Source organism: Ranitomeya imitator, chromosome 4, assembly GCF_032444005.1.
Source record: "Ranitomeya imitator isolate aRanImi1 chromosome 4, aRanImi1.pri, whole genome shotgun sequence".
Classification (NCBI taxonomy): Eukaryota; Metazoa; Chordata; class Amphibia; order Anura; family Dendrobatidae; genus Ranitomeya; species Ranitomeya imitator.
The window spans coordinates 356,353,184-356,378,868 of NC_091285.1; the positions used below are offsets into that span (position 1 = coordinate 356,353,184).

Sequence of the window (25,685 nt, forward strand, 5' to 3'; positions counted from 1 at the left end):
TAAGAAAAACAAGTTATATTATACTCACCTGGGGTGCGGTCCGCTGCGGTTCGATGGGCGTCGCAGGTCCGGGTCCGGCACCTCCCATCTTCATACGATGTCGTCCTCTTCCTTGCTGCTGTCATGGCTCCTGGGCAGGAGTAATTCTCTGCCCTGTTGAGGGCTTGACAATTAAGTGGGCAATCAACACCCTGACATACTTCACCGCTGAACAGGGGAAGAACTGCGGCACCCGAAGACCGTGGGACGGCAGGGGTGCGCCGGGACTAGTTAAGTATGCCTCAGACCTCTGTCCCCCTCACCCGCCGACCGTGACTCGAGTATAAGCTGAGAGGGGCACTTTCAGCCCAAAAATTTGGGCTGAAAATCTCAGCTTATACTCGAGTATATACGGTATCCTACATAGTTTGGTATCGTCAGCAAAGACTGACACTTTACTCTCAATCCCATCCACAAGGTCAGTAATAAAGAGGTTCCCACTGCTGCCTAGATCCCATTTAGGGAATGTACCATTTGCGACGACTCTGTTTCCTGTCTTTCATCCAATTCCTTAACATTTAGTTCCTGCTAAGGAAATTACCCTCCACAAAAAGAAAAAGATGTTCTTGGTGGGTTCGTGGGTTAAAAATGTTGTATGCACATCCCCACAGCCAACACCTGACCAGTATGGAGCGGGCCAAGCTCCTGATCCTGCTCCAAACCCCCATCTGCCCCCTACTTAAGCCATACTATTATCTCTTGGGGAGGGAAAGTGTTAAACATCATATCACCAAACCCTGTTGTTTTCAGTATCACCAAAATAAGTTTTTAACCCAATGAAATTAACCAGTGACAGAAGTGTGGCAGACCGAGAGAGATCTGCCCCTAGAGGATGTACATTTGCAGCATGCTGGTTTTTGTGTTCTGTAGAAAAGATTCTGACAAAATGGGTTTAGCATAATTCACTCTATCATAAGACAATTCACACATAGGAATCATTTCTATAGTTTGTATAAAAAGCTTAGAAATATTAAACTGATTGCAATCTTATACAAGATCAGAAATTGCCGGCCAACACACACACCATGTTTCCATACATGTCACATTACTTTATGGCTATGCTAAAACAGACCGCAACTCATGGTTAATCATGGTCATTACACAAGTCTGTATTCATCTCTAATCATTTCAGATAAACATGACAATGTAATATTTTCTTAGTTTTATTTTTGAAAAAAAAAAAGGCAAACTTTTAAATGAACAATAAAAAACAATGAGAAAGCGAGTCATGTTAGCCCCCTAGTGGCGTACAAAGAAAAGTGATGGTGATGCAAACGAATAAGCTATCCCACACTCGTTTAGGAATCAATTGAAGGAATAAAATCTGAACATTTTTATTGCAAAGAAAATGATTAAAAAAACATTTTAAATAAAAATGTAATAGTTGGTATTATATAAGAAATAGTAAAACGTTATACATTATATAAAGGGATATAGGGATATGAGAACCTTTGGCTGTGAGAAAACTATCATCTTTGAACATTAAAATAAATGGTAAAATAAAACATAATACATAGTTTTTGTAAAAGGATGTTCTGAAAAATTTCTAATGAACAAGAATCTTTCCTTTGACAAGACAAAAAAACATCTAATATTAAAAGGTATGGAAGCAAAATAGGAAAAGAAACCCCCAAAACATGCTGGATTAATATTCTTATTCTCAAGAGTCCAATTAGAGACCATTAATAGGTAACCACAGCGGTAGCTCCATGGGAGCCAAACTATACACACCTCCACTTCTAACGTTTCTTCTACACTAATTACGTGTATCAGAAATGCAAAAAAATAGGGTACAAATGGGGGGGAATGACTTAAGACCCCCACAAGTCATAAGAATGGAGCCCAGGAAGTCCCCTATGTGAACGGAGCGGGAGTGAAGACGCATGACCACTGCGCCATCCATTTGTTTAGGACTTACAAAGAAAGGTGCAGCTTCAGTTCCCTAAATGTGAATGCTGACTACTGTTCATTTCACACAGGGGACTTGTCGTTCTCATGTATGGTGAGGGTCCTATCATTATAGATGATAAATGTATCTAAAATCCACCATAATGGAGTTTAAATAAAAACCCGAACAATTGTAGTAAATTCTATTAAGAACCAATTCCTTACTGCATTCTCATTAACAATGGAAGCCACAAAGCCGTGCCAGGTCCGTAACACTACAGAAAGTATAAGTACTAGTGATGAGCGAGTGTTACTTGAGATTTCTCGAGCATGCTCGGGTGTCCTCCGAGTATTTTTTAGTGCTCGGAGTTTTAGTTTTTATTGCCGCAGCTGAATGATTTACAGCATAAGTACATGTGGGGGTTGCCTGGTTTATAGGGAATCCCCACATGCAATCAAGCTGGCTAAGATGTAAATCATTCAGCTGAGGTGAGGAAAACTAAATCTCCGAGCACTAAAAAATACTCGTCAGAGGACCCCTGAGCGTGCTCGGGAAATCTCGAGTACCGAGTATATTCGCTCATCACTAATAAGTACCCGACAGATCTAACCGTCTTACCATGGGTCTGTCATGGAGTCCACTGCTCCGACAGCAGGAATCGCACTGCTCCCATCATATCTGCTAGACGTGGTGGCAAAGGCTCTCAATGGAACAGAATAGAGCCTAATGGGACATCACACTCCATACGAGTCTCTTAAATAATCTAGCACTGCGGATGTGCTCGACAGGACATTAAAGACTCTCTTCTCTTGCTTTGAGGTAATTTTCTCCATCATGTACATCAGGTGATGATGAAAACATGTGAATGGCGTTCCATGTTCCAGGGCAATGTCTATCCAGTCTTGAATACAGGCCATAGGCGTTTCCTCATATCCTGCAAACATGGCAGGGTTTGCCAAGAGGCCCCTTGCAGCCATCACACCTGAAAAGAAAAAATCTGTGTGAGGTTTATTGTAACGTAATATGGTGCACAACTATAAGACGTCGCTCTACATATGGACGAGAGCCTATGCGAAAATGACCCTGCAGAGTGGGATCTGTGTTTTATACTGTCGGTCAAGCCCCTCACTATGCTATACCTGCCTAACGCTTTCACATATCATTTATAACAGTACATTTGTGTACGTCCTATCTATAGTGTGCTAGTTTCTAACGTATTACTTTTGGCTCACCATATGTAAACAGATACAGTACTTTTTTCAATTTGGGACAGGACCATTTGCACCTCTTTCTGATGAGCAAATAAAGTTTTTTTTTTTCCCCGCACATGCGATTTAATCCCTTGACATGGCGTACAGTTACATCATGTGCCAGATTCCTGATTTTGATGGGGGCTTGCATTCCAAGCCCGCATCTTTAATAGAAGATGATGGCTGTAATATTCAGCCATCATCTGCCTCTAATAGCTGTGGGTGGAGCGGACCTACGGCCACAGATGTTAACCTTGTTCACATATTTAAATAAATTTTGCAATACAATTTTTGGGTGATACGTGAGGCTTAATTTTTATGTTATTTCAATCCAGTACTGGTAGGAAAATAAAGGAAATGTCTCTGTTTTACACATTTTTGTTATTACCACAAAAAACTATTTTAAAATGTATTCACCTCTCTATAACAATTATTTATATTTGTTGAAAGAGTTGATTTTTTTTTTTCAACGGGGGGAGGGCTAAGAACACTTTGGATTGGCAGTGGCCAAAAACATTTATTTATTTTGTATAAATTAATTTTTCCTTTGTTATATATTCATTTTCCATTTATTTTGCATATTCTGACCCTCCCCCCATTAAGGTAATAAAAGACTTAAGGGGGTCATTTCAACACAAACACTTCGCAGCTGACATCCGGCACTATGTGCCAGGAGCGGTCACGGACCGCCCCCGGCACATTAACCCCCGGCACACCGCGATCAAAGATGCTCGCGATGTGCCGGCGGTACAGGGAAGCTTCCCGCAGGGAGGGGGCTCCCTGCGGGCTTCCCTGAGCCCCCCCGCAGCAACGCGATGTGATCGCGTTGCTGCGAGGGTCTCACCTCCCTCCCTGCTCCCTCCAGCCCCGGATCCAAGATGGCCGCGGATCCGGGTCCTGCAGGGAGGGAGGTGTCTTCACAGAGCCTGCTCAGAGCAGGCACTGTGAAGGCTGCAGCGCTGCATGTCAGATCAGTGATCTGACAGAGTGCTGTGCAAACTGTCAGATCACTGATCTGTGATGTCCCCCCCTGGGACAAAGTAAGAAAGTAAAAAAAAAAAAATTTCAAATGTGTAAAAAAAAAAAAAAAAAAATATTCCAAAATAATGAAAAAAAAAATATATATTATTCCCATAAATACATTTCTTTATCTAAATAAAAAAAAACAAAACAATAAAAGTACACATATTTAGTATCGCCGCATCCGTAACTGCCCGACCTATAAAACTGGCCCACTAGTTAACCCCTTCAGTAAACACCGTAAGAAAAAAAAAAAAAAAACGAGGCAAAAAAACGCTTTATTATCATACCGCCGAACAAAAAGTGGAATAACACGCGATCAAAAGGACAGATATAAATAACCATGGTACCGCTGAAAGCGTCATCTTGTCCCGCAAAAAACGAGCCGCCATACAGCATCATCAGCAAAAAAGTAAAAAAGCTATAGTCATGAGAATAAAGCGATGCCAAAATAATTATTTTTTCTATAAAATAGTTTTTATCGTATAAAAGCGCCAAAACATAAAAAAATGATATCAATGAGGTGTCGCTGTAATCGTACTGACCCGAAGAATAAAACTGCTTTATCAATTTTACCAAACGCGGAACGGTATAAACGCCTCCCCCAAAAGAAATTCATGAATAGCTGGTTTTTGGTCATTCTGACTCACAAAAATCGGAATAAAAAGCGATCAAAAAATGTCACGTGCCCGAAAATGTTACCAATAAAAACGTCAACTCGTCCCGCAAAAAACAAGACCTCACATGACTCTGTGGACCAAAATATAGAAAAATTATAGCTCTCAAAATGTGGTAACGCAAAAAATATTTTTTGCAATAAAAAGCGTCTTTCAGTGTGTGACGGCTGCCAATCATAAAAATCCGCTAAAAAACCCACTATAAAAGTAAATCAAACCCCCCTTCATCACCCCCTTAGTTAGGGAAAAATTAAAAAAATGTATTTATTTCCATTTTCCCATTAGGGCTAGGGTTAGAGTTAGGGCTAGGGTTAGGGCTAGGGTTAGGGCTAGGGCTAGGGTTAGGGCTAGGGTTAGGGCTAGGGTTAGGGCTAGGGCTAGGGTTAGGGCTAGGGTTAGGATTAGGGTTAGGGCTAGGGCTAAAGTTACAGTTAGGGTTTAGATTACATTTACGGTTGGGAATAGGGTTGGGATTAGGGTTAGGAGTGTGTCAGGGTTAGAGGTGTGGTTAGGGTTACTGTTGGGATTAGGGTTAGGGATGTGTTTGGATTAGGGTATCAGTTATAATTGGGGGGTTTCCACTGTTTAGGCACATCAGGGGATCAATTCCAGCTAATTCTGCGTTGAAAAAGTAAAACAGTGCTTCTTCCCTTCCGAGCTCTCCCGTGTGCCCAAACAGGGGTTTACCCCAACATATGGGGTATCAGCGTACTCAGGACAAATAGGACAACAACTTTTGGGGTCCAATTTCTCCTGTTACCCTTGGGAAAATACAAAACTCGGGGCTAAAACATATTTTTTGTTGGAAAAAAAAAAAGATTTTTTATTTTCACGGCTCTGCGTTATAAACTGTAGTGAAGCACTTGTGTTGTGAGAACTTTGAACCCCCATCTAGATTAGTTCCCTGGGGGGTCTAGTTTCCAATATGGGGTCACTTGTGGGGGGTTTCTACTGTTTAGGTACATTAGGGGTTCTGCAAACGCAATGTGACGTCTGCAGACCATTCCATCTAAGTCTGCATTCCAAATGGCGCTCCTTCCCTTCCGAGCTCTGCCATGCGCTCAAACGGTGGTTTCCCCCAACATACGGGGTATCAGCGTACTCAGGACAAATTGGACAACAACTTTTGGGGTCGAATTTCTCCTCTTACCCTCGGGAAAATACAAAACTGGGGGCTAAAAAATAATTTTGGGGGGAAAGATTTTTTTTTTTAATTTTCACAGCTCTGCGTTACAAACTGTAGTGAAACACTTGGGGGTTCAAAGCTATCACAACACATCTAGATGAGTTCCTTAGGGGGTCTAGTTTCCAAAATGGTGTCACTTGTGGGAGGTTTCTACTGTTTAGGTACATTAGGGGCTCTGCAAATGCAATGTGACACCTGCAGACCATTCCATCTAAGTCCTCATTCCAAATGGAGCTCCTTCCCTTCCGAGCCCTCCCATGCGCCCAAACAGTGGTTCCTCCCCACATATGGGGTATCAGCGCACTCAGGACAAATTGGACAACAAATTGTGGGGTCGAATTTCTCCTGTTACCCTCGGGAAAATACAAAACTGGGGGCTAAAAAATAATTTTTGTGGGAAAAATTTTTTGTTTTATTTTTACGGCTCTCCATTATAAACTTCTGTGAAGCCCTTGGTGGGTCAAAGCGCTCAGCACACATCTAGATAAGTTCCTAAGGGGGTCTACTTTCCAAAATGGTGTCACTTGTGGGGGGTTTCTACTGTTTAGGTACATTAGGGGCTCTGCAAACGCAATGTGACACCTGCAGACCATTCCATCTAAGTCTGCATTCAAATGGCACTCCTTCCCTTCTGAGCCCTCCCATGTGCCCAAACAGTGGTTCCCCCCACATATGGTGTATCATCGCACTCAGGACAAATTGGGCAACAAATTTTGGGGTCCAATTTCTCCTGTTACCCTCAGGAAAATACAAAACTGGGGGCTAAAAAAATAATTTTTTGTGGGAAAAAAATTTTGTTTTATTTTTACGGCTCTGCATTATAAACTTCTGTGAAGCACTTGGTGGGTCAAAGTGCTCACCACACCTCTAGATAAGTTCCTTAGGGGGTCTACTTTCCAAAATGGTGTCACTTGTGGGGGGTTTCAATGTTTAGGCACATCAGTGGCTCTTCAAACGCAACATGACGTCCCATCTCAATTCCTGTCAATTTTGCATTGAAAAGTCAAACGGCGCTCCTTCCCTTCCGAGCTCTCCCATCCGCCCAAACAGTGGTTTACCCCCACATATGGGCTATCAGCGTACTCAGGACAAATTGTACAACAACTTTTGGGGTCCAATTTCTTCTCTTACCCTTGGGAAAATAAAAAATTGGGGGCGAAAAGATAATTTTTGTGAAAAAATATGATTTTGTATTTTTACGGTTCTACATTATAAACTTCTGTGAAGCACTTGGTGGGTCAAAGTGCTCACCACACCTCTAGATAAGTTCCTTAGGGGGTCTACTTTCCAAAATGGTGTCACTTGTGGGGGGTTTCAATGTTTAGCCACATCAGGGGCTCTCCAAACGAAACATTGCGTCCCATCTCAATTCCAGTCAATTTTGCATTGAAAAGTCAAATGGCACTCCTTCGCTTCCGAGCTCTGCCATGCGCCCAAACAGTGGTTTACCCCCACATGTGGGGTATTGGCATACTCAGGACAAATTGTACAACAATGTTTGGGGTCCATTTTCTCCTGTTACCCTTGGTAAAATAAAACAAATTGGAGCTGAATTAAATTTTTTGTGAAAAAAAGTTAAATGTTCATTTTTATTTAAACATTCAAAAAATTCCTGTGAAGCACCAGAAGGGTTAATAAACTTCTTGAATATGGTTTTGAGCACCTTGAGGGGTGTAGTTTTTAGAATGGTGTCACACTTGGGTATTTTCTATCATATAGACCCCTCAAAATGACTTCAAATGAGATGTGGTCCCTAAAATAAAATGGTGTTGTAGAAATGAGAAATTGCTGGTCAACTTTTAACCCTTATAACTCCCTAACAAAAAAAAATTTTGGTTCCAAAATTGTGCTGATGTAAAGTAGACATGTGGGAAATGTTACTTATTAAGTATTTTGTGTGACATATCTCTGTGATTTAATTGCATAAAAATTCAAAGTTGGAAAATTGCGAAATTTTCATAATTTTCGCCAAATTTCCGTTTTTTTCACAAATAAACGCAGGTACTATCAAAGAATTTTTACCATTGTCATGAAGTACAATATGTCACGAGAAAACAATGTCAGAATCACCAGGATCCATTGAAGCGTTCCAGAGTTATAACCTCATAAAGGGACAGTGGTCAGAATTGTAAAAATTGGCCCGGTCATTAACGTGCAAACCACCCTTGGGGGTAAAGGGGTTAAAATATGATTTTCCCTGTAACTGCTGGTATATTAGCCCCAGTTACAGAGGAAATACAACCTTCTCGTTGCACAGCAGAGCTGACTAGATCTCCTAAAACCCAGCAGCCCCTGCTCACTCCCTACACCCAGTGATCACGTCCTCTTGATGTGGAAGAGAAGGGGCATTTAGCGCTTTTTATTGCTGCATAGACAGCGCTTCTTCAGTGCTATGTATAGTGGTTGAGATGGCAGTGGGGAGCTCGGCTGTGTCTGACAGCCATCTTCCCGTTCCTGCAGCTGAATGATCACGTGCAGCTTTAATGCACCGACGGTTGAGAGCTACACTGCAGAACAGAATGCGGACCGTCTGGACGTTTAAAGTTTATGGGTGAAAGTGTTAAAGCAAGTGATGATTTAGCTGATTTAAGTGCTACTCTGCTACATATAAAACAATGTTAAATTCACAGCAATTTACCATCTGCTCCAGTTTTTTGATGAATACTCTCGGCTTCCTTTAAACTCTTGATGTCTCCATTGGCCACAACGGGTATGGATAAGCTGTCCTTAATGATCTTTATAGCATCATAATGCACAGGCTGATGCCTTTCTTCGCACAGTCGCCCATGTACAGTGATCCAGGAGACACCGGCAGCCTCTGCTTTCCGACATAAGTCAACTGTTCTTGCAATATCTGCATGGATTCTAAAATCACACCAATCACAATGAGTGTCATTGGGAGTAGATTATGTTTTATTCTGCACAAATAATTTCCTTTTCGTTCTTCTATCAGTTGGTGAATGGACTACACTAGTTGTCTGGAGTGAACAGTAGAATTGGATTTGACACGTTCTATTCTGTAACGCATGAACCGTGTCAAACATGGATAGCAATACAGATCACACATTCCACAAACTGTTAAAAAAAAAAGCAAATTCCTCTGGTAAATGATATACAGTGAAGGAAATAAGTATTTGATCCCTTGCTGATTTTTTAAGTTTGCCCACTGACAAAGACATGAACAGTCTATAATTTTAAGGGTAAGTTAATTTTAACATTGAGAGATAAAATATCAAAAATAAAATCCAGAAAAAAAAAAAATCACATTCTACAAATGATATAAATTTATTTGCATTTTGCAGTGAGAAATAGGCATGTGATCCCCTACCAACCACTGGCTCCTACAGACCAGATAGATGCTCCTAATCAACTTGTCACCTGCATTAAACACAGCTGTCTTACATAGTCACCTTTATAAAAGACTCCTGTCCACAGACTCAGTCAGTCAGACTCTAACCTCTACAACATGGGCAAGACCAAAGAGCTTTATAAGGATGTCAGGGACAAGATCATAGACCTGCACCAAGCTGGAATGGGCTACAAAACCATAAGTAAGATGCTGGGTGAGAAGAAGACAACTGTTGGTGCAATAGTAATGAAATGGAAGAAATACAAAATGACTGTAAATCGACATCGATCTGGGGCATCATGCAAAAATCTCACCTCGTGGGGTATCCTTGATCATGAGGAAGGTGAGAGATTGGCCTACAACTAAACAGGGTGAACTTGCTAATAATCTCAAGGCAGCTGGGACCACGTTATCAAGTAAACCATTGCTAACACATTACGCCGTAAAGGTTTTAAGGGAACCTGTCACCCCGTTTTTTGAGATTGAGCTATAAATACTGTTAAATAGGGCCTGCGCTGTGTGTTCCTATAGTGTATGTAGTGTACCCCGATTCCCTATGTATGCTGAGAAATAACTTACCAAAGTCGCCGTTTTCGCCTGTCAATCAGGCTGGTCAGGTCGGGAGGGCGTGGTGACATCGGTGGTTCTTCCTCAGCTTTACGTTGGTGGCGTAGTGGTGTAGTGGTGAAGACACAGCGCGCGATCTGCGCTGTAATCCCTTGCATCGGTGGGGGCGGCCATCTTCCTGGGGCCGCGCGTGCGCAGATCGAGTGCTCTGCTGCACGGGGCTTCAGGAAAATGGCCGCGGGATGCCGCGCGTGCGCATTAGAGATCGCGGCGGCCATTTTCCCAAAGCCGAGATGCAAACTCGGCTTTGGGAAAATGGCCGCCGCGATCTCTAATGCGCACGCGCGGCATCCCGCGGCCATTTTCCTGAAGCCCCGTGCAGCAGAGCACTCGATCTGCGCACGCGCGGCCCCAGGAAGATGGCCGCCCCCACCGATGCAAGGGATTACAGCGCAGATCGCGCGCTGTGTCTTCACCACTACACCACTACGCCACCAACGTAAAGCTGAGGAAGAACCACCGATGTCACCACGCCCTCCCGACCTGACCAGCCTGATTGACAGGCGAAAACGGCGACTTTGGTAAGTTATTTCTCAGCATACATAGGGAATCGGGGTACACTACATACACTATAGGAACACACAGCGCAGGCCCTATTTAACAGTATTTATAGCTCAATCTCAAAAAACGGGGTGACAGGTTCCCTTTAAAATCCTGCAGTGCCCGCAAGGTCCCCCTGCTCAAGAAGGCACATGTGCAGGCTCGTCTGAAGTTTCCCAATGAACACCTGGATGATTCTGTGAGTGATTGGGAGAAGGCTGTGGTCACATGAAACAAAAATTGAACTATTCTGCATTAACTCAACTCACCGTGTTTGGGAGGATGAGAAATGCTGCCTATGACCCAAAGAACACCATCCCCGCTGTCAAGCAAGAAGGTGGAAACATTATGTTTTGTGGGTGATTCTCTGCTAAGGGCACAGGACTACTTCACCGCATCAATGGGAGAATGGATGGAGACATCTAACGTAAAATTGTGAGTGACAACCTCCTTCCCTCCGCCAGGACATTAAAAATGGGTGGTGGTGGGTCTTCCAGCAAGACAATGACCCAAAACATACAGCCAAGGCAAGAAAGGAGTGGCTCAAAAAGAAACACATTAAGGTCATGGAGTGGCATAACCAGTCTTCAGACCTTAATCCCATAGAAAATTTATGAAGGGAGATGAAGCTCGGAGTTGTCAAGCGACAGCCTCAAAGTCTTAATGATTTAGAGATGATCTGCAAAGAGGAGTTGACCAAAATTCCTCCTGACATGTGCGCAAACCTCATCATCAACTACAAAAAACGTCTGACTGCTGTGCTTGCCAACAAGGGTTTTGCCACCAAGTATTAAGTTTTGTATGCCAGAGGGATCAAATACTTATTTCTCACTGCAAATGCAAATAAATTTATGTAATTTATACAATGTTATATTCTGGATTTTATTTTTGATATTCTATCTCTCAGTGTTAAAATTATCCTACCCTTAAAATTATAGACTATTCATGTCTTTGTCAGTGGGCAAAAAAAAAATCAGCAAAGGATCAAATAATTATTTCCTTCACTGTATTTCATAGCTGTTGTCAATAATGGAACAAAGTGTTTGTGAGGCCCAAAGGAGGGTACTCTTCTTTTTCTGGCTGCAGTAATCTATGGTCTAGTGTTAGATTTGGGTTATACTATAGTTATGTGACTGTTCTAACAATCGGAGACAAATTATCAACTGAAATAAACTTTTAATTTTGCTATGGACTTCAATCTTGAGTGGTGAGGCCCAGATATTAGCATTTTCTGCCTGGTGAGGTCCAAAGTTCACATGCCATACTTTAGAGCTCACTGGCTTACATGGTAGATGATCAAATCGTATTTCCTACATAGCTGCGTGGTCTCATCTCACCTTGGCTCCTGCTGTGAGAATGACTGATTGTGAAAGTCAAACTATACTTGCAATTAACTGTGTTCACATCATGTTTGTGCCAGATGTTCATGTTCACCTTATACTTCTATTTGGCCTCCATTCCGGTAGGGTCCGTCTTTTTAAATGGACACAAAAGTGTAGTTTACCATGCTATTGCTTCCGCCTAAAAAAGACAAACACCGCCAGGATGGAAGCCAGATCTAGTCCAAGTATAGCATAACTGAGTATATCCCCTGATAGTGAAGGCCGCGGACTGTGACATGTCTGAATTCTGCTTTTTTGCGATTAAGATGAAACCCCAGATGAAGTCACATACATATATAAATTTACAGATTAGGGGGTATTGATATAAATTGTTGGCCCGTCCTAGGAGAAAAATGACGATTTCCAAGTACCGTATATACTCGAGTATAAGCCAACCCGAGTATAAGCCGACCCCCCTACTTTTGCCACAAAAAACTGGGAAAACTTATTGACTCGAATATAAGCCTAGGGTAGGAAATGCAGCAGCTACCGGTGAATTTCAAAAATAAAAATAGATGCTCCATACCGTTCATTGTTGCCCCATAGATGCTCTGTATAAAGCTGTGCCACATATAATGCTCCATATTGTTCATTATTGCCCCATAGAAGCTCCATATAAAGCTGTGCCACATATATGCTCTGCACCGTTCATTATTGCCCCATAGATGTGCCATATAAAGCTGTGCCACATATATGCTCTGCACCGTTCATTATTGCCCCATAGATGTGCCATATAAAGCTGTGCCATATAGTGCTCTGCACCGTTCATCATTGCCCCATAGATGTGCCATATAAAACTGTGCCATATAGTGCTCTGCACCGTTCATTATTGCCCCATAGATGCTCCTTATAAAGCTGTGCCATATAGTGGTCTGCATCGTTCATTTATGCCCCATAGATGCTCCTTATAAAGCTCTGCCATATAGTGCTCTGCATCGTTCATTTGTGCCCCATAGATGCTCCTTATAAAGCTCTGCCATATAGTGCTCTGCATCGTTCATTTGTGCCCCATAGATGCTCCTTATAAAGCTCTGCCATATAGTGCTCTGCATCGTTCATTATTGCCCCATAGATGCTCCTTATAAAGCTCTGCCATATAGTGCTCTGCACCGTTCATTATTGCCCCATAGATGCTCCTTATAAAGCTCTGCCATATAGTGCTCTGCATCGTTCATTTATGCCCCATAGATGCTCCTTATAAAGCTCTGCCATATAGTGCTCTGCATCGTTCATTTGTGCCCCATAGATGCTCCTTATAAAGCTCTGCCATATAGTGCTCTGCACCGTTCATTTGTGCCCCATAGATGCTCCTTATAAAGCTCTGCATCGTTCATTTGTGCCCCATAGATGCTCCTTATAAAGCTCTGCCATATAGTGCTCTGCATCGTTCATTTGTGCCCCATAGATGCTCCTTATAAAGCTCTGTCATATAGTGCTCTGCATCGTTCATTTGTGCCCCATAGATGCTCCTTATAAAGCTCTGCCATATAGTGCTCTGCATCGTTCATTTGTGCCCCATAGATGCTCCTTATAAAGCTCTGCCATATAGTGCTCTGCATCGTTCATTTGTGCCCCATAGATGCTCCTTATAAAGCTCTGCCATATAGTGCTCTGCACCGTTCATTTGTGCCCCATAGATGCTCCTTATTAAGCTCTACCATATAGTGCTCTGCACCGTTCATTTCTGCCCCATAGATGCTCCTTATAAAGCTGTGCTACCGGTATATATAATGCTGCCTGCGGCTGCTGCAAAAAAAAAAAAAAAAAAATGCCATACTCACCTCTTGCAGCTCCCAGCGTCTCCCCGCTCTGACTGATCAGGCAGAGGGCGCCGCGCACACTATATGCGTCATCGCGTCCTCTGACCTGAACAGTCAGTGCGGAGAGACACCGGGAAGATGGAGCGGTGCCCCGGCGTGTGGAACGGGGATAGGTGAATATGCAATACTTACCTGCTCCCGGCGTCCCGCTCCTTCTCCCGGACAGCTGGTCTTCGGTGCTGCAGCCTCTTCCTCTATCAGCGGTCACCGCTGATTAGAGAAATGAATATGCGGCTCCACCCCTATGGGAGTGGAGTCCAGATTCATTTCTCTAATGAGCGGTCCCACGTGACCGCCGAACAGGGCAAGAACTGCGGCACCCGAAGACCGTGGGACTGCAGGGACAGCGCCAGGATCGCCGGGACTAGGTGAGTATGCCTCAGCGCCCTCTCCCCCGCCGACCGTGACTCGAGTGTAAGCCGAGAGGGGCACTTTCAGCCCAAAAATTTGGGCTGAAAATCTCGGCTTATACTCGAGTATATACGGTACTACTGATTTACATGACCTTTAAACTCTATTCATGCAATGCATCAATCAAAAAATAATTGTAATCCTTTAGAAAAAAAAAATTGTTATCCTCTTCTGCAAACCATTACTCCACAGCATCAAATACCATCTCATTGTTGGAAATTTTTGTCCTTTAGAACAGAGGTCCCCAACTCCAGTCCTCAAGGCCCACCAACAGGTCATGTTTTCAGGATTTCCTTTGCATTGCACAGGTGATGCAATTATTACCTGGGCAAGACTAAGGAAATCCTGAAAACCTGACCTGTTGGTGGGCCTTGAGGACTGGAGTTGGGGACCTCTGCTTTAGAATATTTTTTGGAGTTTGGGAAAGAGCTAACCAGATGGGGCCAAACCTGAAAAATATGGCGGTTGATCGACAACTTTAAAGCCGATTAGAGTGATTTTTGGTAGGGCAATACAAGACCTGTGGGTGGGTGCGATATCCTGCAAAAACAAGACGCTTTTGGATACTTTTTGCTGGTATTCCAATCCCTGCATGACATGGATAACTTATCTTACTCACAGTTTCAAAATTACAAACTTCTCTGCTAATATGTAGCACATGCTCTTAACCAGAAAAATAACCTGGCGTGTAAGTTGGTATGCATGCAAAATAGGAGCGTGTTCAGACTTACCATTAAACAGACAAAACTTTAAACCGAAACAAAATGAACGTATACCCTGCTGTAAGTAAATAACTAAAAGCAATAGTGCATATAAATAAATTGGGTACTTTGCAAACACCGTTTTTGATAAAAAAAAAAAGCATAAAAGCCATGACACAAGCACCAAGGTGTACCCAAACTCAGGATGGTCCTAACCTCTAGTATTAAAACCTTACCATGCGTCATAGTGACGTCAGTGTAAATAAGGGCTGAGCAGGACTTACTTACAGCAGGGTATATGTTCATTTTGTTTCTGTCTTAGGTTTCGGCATGTGCAAAGTTAACACTACTTTCCAAAACAATGGGATTTAATTTTGTCTGCCAGAAATTTTTAAGGCCGACTATTTATTAAGACCTCCTCCAACATGTATGCAGAATGAATGCAGCCTGGTGGCTCAGTGGTTAGTACTGCAGCTCTGGGTTTAAATCCCACCAAGGACAACACCTGCAAGGAGTTTGTATGTTCTCCCCATGTTTGCGTGGGTTTACCCCCACATCCAAAGACATACTGATAGAGAGATTCCATGCCATACTAATAGATCTCCTTGCAATTACATAACAATTTTTCATAAAATAATCATTTCATCATATTCTCTCATCCTGTCCATCTGATGTGTCCAGGGCAAATGGTCACACATGCTCAGTCCCATCAGCTGGCTCCTCTTGAACAGGCGACAGAGAAATTACTGTAAGTGTAGCAAAATACTTCTTTCTACCTTTAATAAATTATGCCAGCAACTTTCTACCCTCACTTGTGTATATTGGCTTCTTATCATTTTTAGCCACACATACAAACAATAAAGAGGTAAACCAAATAGATCCGTGTGAAGCCGGGTAATACTACTAGTATATTATACATGTATGAAACAAACCTTATTTTAATCGAGATAGAAAACCTTTTATTCTCAACTTGGCTGCGCACTTGTTTCACCATATCACTGACCAGCTGAGGCTGGTTTATTAGGCATGCTCCGTAACCTTCAGCCATTGCCCACCTGATAAAAGACAAAAAATATGTCAGTGCTATAGGGGAGGTTACACACTTCCAGGGCTGTGGAGTCGGTAAGCCTAACCTCCCACTCCGACCCCACAGCACTGCCTCATTACTGAGCACGTACATTAAGTGCAGCACAGATTCATCCCCCCTACTGAGCATGAACAGAAAGTGCAGCACAGATTCATCCCCCCAACAGAGCATGTACAGAAAGTGCAGCACAGATTCATCCCCCCTACTGAGAATGTACAGAAAGTGCAGCAGACTCATCTCCCCTACTGAGCATGTACAGAAAGTGCAGCAGATTCATCTCCCCTACTGAGCATGTACAGAAAGTGTAGTACAGACATCCCCCTACAGAGCATGTACATAAAGTGCAGCAGATTCATCCCCCCTACTGAGCACGCACGTAAAGTGCAGCACAGATTCATCCCCCTACTGATCATGTACATAAAGTGCAGCACAGATTCATCCCCCCTACTGAGCACGCACATAAAGTGTAGCACAGATTCATCCCCCCTACTGAGCATGTACATAAAGTGCAGCACAGATTCATCCCCCCTACTGAGCACGCACATAAATTGCAGCACAGATTCATCCCCCCTACTGAGCATGAACAGAAAGTGCAGCACAGATTCATCCCCCCTACTGAGCATGAACAGAAAGTGCAGCACAGATTCATCCCCCCAACAGAGCATGTACAGAAAGTGCAGCAGATTCATCTCCCCTGAGCATGTACAGAAAGTGCAGTACAAACATCCCCCTACAGAGCATGTACATAAAGTGCAGCACAGATTCATCCCCCCTACTGAGCACGCACATAAAGTGCAGCACAGATTCATCCCCCCTACTGAGCACGCACATAAAGTGCAGCACAGATTCATCCCCCCTACTGAGCACGTACATAAAGTGCAGCACAGATTCATCCCCCCTACTGAGCATGCACATAAAGTGCAACACAGATTCATCCCCCTACTGAGCACGCACATAAAGTGCAGCACAGATTCATCCCCCCTACTGAGCACGCACATAAAGTGCAGCACAGATTCATCCCCCCTACTGAGCACGCACATAAATTGCAGCACAGATTCATCCCCCCTACTGAGCACGTACATAAAGTGCAGCACAGATTCATCCCCCCTACTGAGCATGCACATAAAGTGCAACACAGATTCATCCCCCCTACTGAGCACGCACATAAAGTGCAGCACAGATTCATCCCCCCTACTGAGCACGCACATAAAGTGCAGCACAGATTCATCCCCCCTACTGAGCACGCACATAAAGTGCAGCACAGATTCATCCCCCCTACTGAGCACGCACATAAAGTGCAGCACAGATTCATCCCCCCTACTGAGCACGTACATAAAGTGCAGCACAGATTCATCTCCCCTACTGAGCATGTACATGGGTCACTCCATGTCAAGTGAACCAATAATTTTTACCTCTATATTTTTAATTCTTTTGAGATTTTGTTATTTGGTAATAGTGTGTCAGAGAATGCAAAATGTGAAGAAAAAAAATTCTAGATATTTTTTTTTTTAATTGATTTTCAAAGTTCGGAAAAAGTGTGAATCTTCAGTGCTGCCTGCCTTTACATTTCTCCCCATAACTCAAGCTAGAAAACAGATAGAGAAACAAAATAAACACCATTCTACTCAGAACTGTACAGGCTTTCACCAGATATGTCACAAGAGTATCTTTGTTAATATTTTACCCATGCGAACGCAAACAAAATTTTATAACGCATTACTGATAAAAAAAACGTTTAATTTAAAAATTTCAAAAAAATGCACATGTGCCTGCTATGCTCCTAGCCACATCTGTGCCAAAATACAAGTTGGGATCGTGATGGGATCATATTTAAAAAAAATAAAACTAGGCTATATTCACACTTAGCGGTTTTTACCGCGGAACCGCCGCGATTTTGATGCTGCGGGTCCGCAGCAGTTTCCATAGCCTTTACAGTAACATGTAAACCCTATGGAAACCGCAAACCGCTGTGCACATGCTGCGGGAAAAACCGCGCGGGAACGCAGCGGTTTACAACCCGCAGCATGTCACTTCTTTGTGCAGAATCGCTGCGATTCTGCACCCATAGGAATACATTGAACCGCTTACTTCCCGCATGGGGCTGTGCCCACGTTGCGGGAAGTAAGCGGATAATGTGCGGGTGGTACCCGGGGTGGAGGAGAGGAGACTCTCCTCCAGGCCCTGGGAACCATATTTGGGGTTAAAAAATAAAAAATCTGGTTATACTCACCCTCTGATGTCCGGAGCTCCTGGGCGCTGCACGCGGCCGTCCGGTCAGAGTTGCTGTGCGACCAGGACCTGCGGTGACGTCGCGGTCACATGACCGTGACGTCACGAAGGGTCCTTCTCCCACAGCATCTTTGGAACCGGACCGCCGGGTGCAGCGCCCAGGAGATCCGGACATCAGAGGGTGAGTATAACCAATTTTTATTATTTTTAACATTACTATTGATGCTGCATATTGCTGCATATGCAGCATCAATAGTATAGGCGGAAACCCGCAGCGGAAAACGCGGAACAAACCGCGATAAATCTGCAGGGAGAACCGCAGTTGTTTTGCCCTGCAGATTTATCAAATCCGCTGCGGGAGAACCCGCAGGGACCCGACGCAAGGTGTGAACATAGCCTAGTGTCAATTCGAAAATCTTGAATTCAGATCTGTTCAGCCTGTGGTCTAACAGTGTGGGGTCTGTATTTACCAAATAATCCATGATTGTTAGATATTACTGTATTATTTTATTATGTTACAGCTTAGAATCAGGAGAGGACAGAGGAGAAGCTTTGTTGGGGCTGAGAATGAACAGGGGTAGACGGTGACTGCAGATCAGATGACCGGCCGGCAGCTCGGTCCTCCAGAGGCCAAATTCACACCAAATCTTATCACCCAGGCAACTCCCCAAATGGAGGGAGAAAAATATTCTTATCATCCAGTTCATGTATTGTACAAACCAGGACTACGAAGAGGAGAGTTTGTGAAAACCTCGGTTACAGGAAGCAGAACCCATCACAGGGACTCAGCAATACCGGACTGTCATCCCATGTAGTGGAAATAAAGACAGTGACGACCATGAAGAGGTAGAAGGCGGCACAAGATCGGCAATGGATGACATCACTAGTTATGTGACCTGTGAATATGATCGGCGCTGGTGGCGGCTACTGGACTCTCCAAAGATTGTGAAAATGAAGACGTAGAAGTGACTTTTCTGCACTTTCTGGTCCAGCGCCGTCCTTTGTGTATCCAAGAAAATCAGACATTATAAAAGTGAACAAAAATCAATTAACTCAGGTGGAGCCGAGCACCATGACCGGCCGCACATACTCTGACACAAAAGGAAACGGCCATTGCTAGTAATATTCACAAGATTACATTTCACCCACTAGAAGGGACAAATTGATGATAAAAAGCCAGTTTACAAACCTACTATTGTTTGATTAGTTCATATTTTACAGAATGAGGATTTAACTACTGGACTATTCTTCTTAAACACTTCACAAATGACATGTTTAGTGATAGAATAGAAAAAAAATTGTTACATATATAAATAGGTGGTAAAAATATTGGTTCTTTTAATCTGGTTTTTAACATATAATTAGGGTGAGACTATTTAGAAAACCACACTTGAGAACATGATCACCTTTTTTCTTTTGGTTGGTTAAATGCATTCACGTTGAAAATGCTGAGCAAGTTGTGTTATGATGATTAACCCCTTCATTACCCTGGGGATTTTCGCTCCTCTCCTTCCCAGAGCCATAACTTTTTTATTTTTACATCAATATGGCTATGTGAGGGCTTATTTTTTGCAGGACGAGTTGTACTTTTGAACGACACCGTTGGTTTTAGCATGTCATGTACTAGAAAATGGGAAAAAAATTCCAAGTGCAGTGAAATTGCAAAAAAGTGCAGTCCCACACTGTTTTTTTGTTTGGCTTTTTTGCTAGGTTCATTAAATGCTAAAACTGACCTGCCATTGTGATTCTCCAGGTCAGTACGAGTTCATAGACACCAAACATGACTAAGTTATTTTTTACCTAAGTGGTGAAAAAAAATTTCAAACTTTGCTAAAAAAAATAATTAAATTGCGCCATTCTCTGATACTCGTAGCGTCTCCATTTTTCATGATTGTGACCGACCCCGGGTGAGAGCTTATTTTTTGCGTGCCGAGCTGACATTTTTAATGATACCATTTTGGTGCAGATATGTTCTTTTGATCGCCCGTTATTGCATTTTAAACGTAATTCTGGGGTTTCTAATTTTTTTCTCGCTACGCAGTTTAGCGATCAGGCTGATTTTTTTTATTGATAGATAGGGCGACTGTGAAAGCGGCGATACCAAATATGTGTATATTTGATTTTTTTAAAATTCTTTTATTTTGAATGGGGCGAAAGGGGGGCGATTTAAACTTTTTATATTTTTTTTTAAACTTTTTTTTTTTTTACCTTTGCCATGCTTCAACAGCCTCCATGGGAGGCTAGAAGCTGGCACAACTCGATCGCCTCTGCTACATAGAGTTGATGCACAGATCGCCTCTATGCAGAATTACAGGCTTGCTATGAGAGCCAACCACAGGAACACATCCATTTTTTCACAATTTTAAAACATACGTTTTTTCACAATAGCGCATCAAAATACTACTTTTTTATTCCCTGTAGCAAATTATGCCAGCAGCTATTCTACCACTCTTTTCACTGTATGATACCAGATCACTGGCATTTTGGTAGCCAGGTCCTAAGGAAGCTCTGCTACTCGTCAGTAAGCTACAATGGCAAAGTTGGTGTTTTTGCTTGATACCGCTTCTAAGTGTATGTGCACACAATGTATTTTTCTGGTGGATTCCGCATGCAATCAGCCTGAAAGGTTACAAAAAAAAAAAAATCACATTTTTCCTCCCAAATTTTTCACAAGGCTAAGAGGAGAGAATGGACTCCAAAAATTGTTGTGCAATTTCCCCCGAGTACACGGATACTCTATATGTAGGGGAAAACTACTGTTTGGGCACATGGCAGGGCTCGGAAGGGAAGCAGTGACAGTTTGGAGCACAGACTTTGATAGAATAGTCTGCGAGCGCCATGTCTTGTTTGGAGAACGCCTGAAGCGCCTAAAAAGTAGAAATACCCCACAAGTGACCCAATTTTGGAAACTACACCCCTCAGGGAATTTATCTAGAGGCATAGTTTTATAGTAATGATAATAATGCTTTTGGTTTTACTGGTATATAAATTTATAATGTGGTAACATAGTAACATAGTTAGTAAGGCCGAAAAAAGACATTTGTCCATCCAGTTCAGCCTATATTCCATCATAATAAATCCCCAGATCTACGTCCTTCTACAGAACGTAATAATTGTATGATACAATATTGTTCTGCTCCAGGAAGACATCCAGGCCTCTCTTGAACCCCTCGACTGAGTTCGCCATCACCACCTCCTCAGGCAAGCAATTCCAGATTCTCACTGCCCTAACAGTAAAGAATCCTCTTCTATGTTGGTGGAAAAACCTTCTCTCCTCCAGACGCAAAGAATGCCCCCTTGTGCCCGTCACCTTCCTTGGTATAAACAGATCCTCAGCGAGATATTTGTATTGTCCCCTTATATACTTATACATGGTTATTAGATCGCCCCTCAGTCGTCTTTTTTCTAGACTAACCTGTCAATGCTCAGTTTCAGGATTTGATCCAGTGACCTTTTGTTGCATGGTCGGTTTCCCTCTCTGCTGGGCTACAATCCCTTTTGTGGTGGTATGTGTAAGTATATGCTGAGTACATCAGATTATAATAGAGTATTGTGTAAAGGGTAAAAACAAATTTTAGTAAATTTATGGACTTGTGGTACACTTTGAATCAATTCGTAATGCAAAGGGCAGGTTTCACAGGGCAGGTTTTCAAAAAGTAAATTGTGTTTTTTCTTTTTCCCCTCTTGGAGCATACTTTGCACCTTTTTGTGCTCTTCCCTTCCACGCTGTTTGGATAACCTCTCCTGGAAAATGTTAACCAGGGTCAATATGGGCACTATCAGTGTCAGAAGTACTGGGACCCTCACCTTCCTGAGTGCCAAACACGACTACCTCCTGAAACTGGAGGAATGTCCCCGTATTGCCTGCAAATCGAAACAGCAGTGCCATGTGTACAATGTGCACGGCCAATCTTTTGTACCATACTTTAGCTTTTTGCATGGCACTGTATGGATTGAGGACCTGGTTGGAGAGATCTACACCCCTGGTGTACTTATTATAATCCAGGATACAATCTGGCTTTGGGACTTGTGTTGTGGCACCTCGGACAGTGACAAGGGAGCTGTTGTCACGGTGCATGGTGGTTAAGATAAGAATATCCCTCATATCCTTATACTTGACTACCAGCATGTTGTCACTGCATTGGGCTCTGCTTTTGCCCTTTCTCAGCAGTTGCCCAATTAGCGGCGTAGATAGGCCGCTGATTTTTTCACACGGTGCCGCATACAACTGTACTGTACCTCTGACAGAGAGGGTCTTGAAGATTGGGATGCTGGTGTAAAAGATATCAATGTAGAGGTGATAACCATTATCCATCAGTGGGTGCAGCAATTCCCACACAGTTTTCCTACTCAACCCCAGGACAGGGGGGCATTCAGGGTAGACCCCAAATCTGTGGGTGTACCCTAAGGTTCTCTCGCACAGCTTCGATAGTTTACTGGGCAGGTATTATTGGAATTTTAGCCTCCCTCTGAACCAGAGATTCATCTATACAGATGTCCCTTTGGGGTATGTACGCCTCAGCAAATTTTTCTGCTCAAGTGTCCAACTACTGGCTGAATTTTATATAGACTATCAAAGTTAAGATCGTCTCGAGGAGGACACTATATACATTATCACTGAGCTGCCATGAAATCCGCAATAACAGGCTGACAATTTTCGGGGGAGTGGATTACATATTACAATCTCCGCTGCATTTCTGGATGTGTGCACATAGCCTCATGGTTGTGGACAAAAAGTTAAATTTTTTTGTCTCATCACTCCAAATTACCTTGTTCCAGAAGTTTTGAGGCTTGTCTCTGTGCTGTTTTGCGTATTGTAGGAGAGATACTTTGTGGTATTTGCGCAGTAATAGCTTTCTTCTGACAACTCGACATGAAGCTCATTTTTCTTCAAGTGCCTCCTTATTGTGCATCTTGAAACAGCCACACCGCTAGTTTTCAGAGAGTCCAGTATTTCAGCTGATGTTATTTGTGGGTTTTTCATTGCATCCCGAACAATTTTTGTGGACAACATTTTTGTTGCTCTATCTAACCACCGTGGCTTTGTTTTTACAGAGCCCCTGATTTTCCATTTGTTAATCACAGTTTGAACGCTGCTGACTGGCATTATCAATTCCTTGGATATAATTTTGAATCCCTTTCCTGTTTTACACAGTTCAACTACATTTTCTCGTAGATCCATTGACAAATTGTTTTGCTTTCACCATGACTCACAATCCAGAAATGTCAGTGGCTGGATGAAAGATGCAAGAGTCTGTCTGGATCCCAGAAACTCACTTAGCTATTATGCACACACACTGATTACAAGCAAACAGGTCACAGGTTAGTAGTCATTCAAACCCATTTGTGTCAACTTCTGTGCATGATATTAGGTCAAAATCAACAGGGTATGTGAACTTTTGATCAGGATAATTTGGATGTTTTGGGTTGTCATTATCATTTAAAAAGAGAAAACACAGTAGTTTGACAATAAATGGCTTCACCCAACCACTAACCATGAGTGGAGAAAAAGTTTTGGTGTTATCATCCATAATCTCTGAAAAAAAGGCCAAGAAAGCAAAAATTCTGCTGGGGTAGAGCACAACTGCACATTCAAAAGGACTAATGGCGCTCCTTCCCTTCTGAGCCTGACATGCACCAAAACAGCAGTTTTCTCCCACATGTGGGGTATTAAAGGGGTTGTCCACTACTTTCAATTAACCCCCCAATGTATTCCCCGGGGGCCCCTAATGAATTGTGCCATTACCTTCTGTTGACGTTTTCGCCTGTGAGCGGCGCTATTCCTGCTGCTGTGTCCGGGTCACATGACCCCCAGACTGCAGCCGCCGCTCATTTCCGCCGACGTCACGTCAATTTCCAGGCTCTGAAAATTGACGTGACGTCAGCAGCAGGCGTGACCAGCCCCCACAGTAGGCAGTCACTCAGCAAGAGTGACTGGGCTGTGGACGGTGCTGGGGGCTGCCTGCAGGGCTGTGCTGGGGGCGGGCGGGGCTGACAGTGTGTGCTCAGCTCACTGCTGGGATCTGAGGACGGGGCTGTGCTGCGGTCGCCGGGCTCTGCCTGCTACACTGACAGTAAGTGACACATTAGCCAATGATGGGACAGTAGTAGTCCCATCATCCGGCTAATGTGTTGAATGTAAAAAAAAAAAAACATACACAGTACATACATACATACAACACACAGCATGCGACGACATGCACCATGCGACGACATGAAACATGCACCATGCGACGACATGCACCATGTGACGACATGCACCATGCTGCATGCACCATGCGACGACATGCACCATGCTGCATGCACCATGCGACGACATGCAACATGCACCATGCGACGACATGCTGCATGTGACGACATGCACCATGCGACGACATGCAACATGCACCATGCGACGACATGCAACATGCACCATGTGACGACATGCAACATGCTGCATGCACCATGCGACGACATGCAACATGCACCATGCGACGACATGCAACATGCACCATGCGACGACATGCACCATGCTGCATGCACCATGCGACGACATGCAACATGCACCATGCGACGACATGCAACATGCACCATGCGACGACATGCACCATGCGACGACATGCTGCATGCACCATGCGACAACATGCGACGGCATGCGACAACATGCACCATGCGACGACATGCACCATGCTGCATGCACCATGCGACGACATGCAACATGCACCATGCGACGACATGCTGCATGTGACGACATGCACCATGCGACGACATGCAACATGCACCATGCGACGACATGCAACATGCACCATGCGACGACATGCACCATGCGACGACATGCTGCATGCACCATGCGACAACATGCGACGGCATGCGACAACATGCACCATGCGACGGCATGCACCATGCGACATGCACCATGCGACGGCATGCAACATGTACCATGCGACGACATGCACCATGCGACGGCATGCGACATGCACCATGCGACATGCACTGACATGCGACAACATGCACCATGCGACGACATGCAACATGCACCATGCGACGACATGCAACATGCACCATGCGACGACATGCACCATGCGACGACATGCTGCATGCACCATGCGACAACATGCGACGGCATGCGACAACATGCACCATGCGACGGCATGCACCATGCGACATGCACCATGCGACGGCATGCAACATGTACCATGCGACGACATGCACCATGCGACGGCATGCGACATGCTACATGCACCATGCGACGACATGCTACATGCACCATGCGACGACATGCACCATGCGACGACATGCTGCATGCACCATGCGACATGCACTGACATGCGACAACATGCACCATGCGACGGCATGCGACATGCACCATGCACCATGCGACGGCATGCGACATGCACCATGCGACGACATGCACCATGCAACGACATGCACCATGCAACGACATGTGACATACAGTACATACATACATACTACAGACATACAGTACATATAACATAGAGT

The 25,685-nt window shown here is 43.7% G+C and overlaps 1 protein-coding gene across 6 annotated transcripts in view; it reads right to left on the reverse strand.

Moving 5' to 3' along the window:
* Positions 1–1,189: 1,189 nt before the first annotated feature.
* Positions 1,190–25,685, reverse strand: part of DUS4L (dihydrouridine synthase 4 like) — a 44,062-nt gene continuing 19,566 nt past the window's right edge. For 4 of the 6 annotated variants that reach the window (XM_069765065.1, XM_069765059.1, XM_069765062.1 and 1 more), the window contains 3 exons: positions 15,823–15,945; positions 8,699–8,925; positions 2,524–2,909 (listed from right to left, as the gene is read on the reverse strand). In XM_069765065.1, coding sequence (XP_069621166.1) covers positions 2,662–2,909; positions 8,699–8,925; positions 15,823–15,945 — 598 coding nt within the window. In that variant the 3' untranslated portion in view covers positions 2,524–2,661. Of the gene's footprint in view, positions 2,910–8,698; positions 8,926–15,822; positions 15,946–25,685 lie in introns of all 6 variants that reach the window. The other 2 variants (XM_069765063.1, XM_069765064.1) reach the window with 1 other exon arrangement.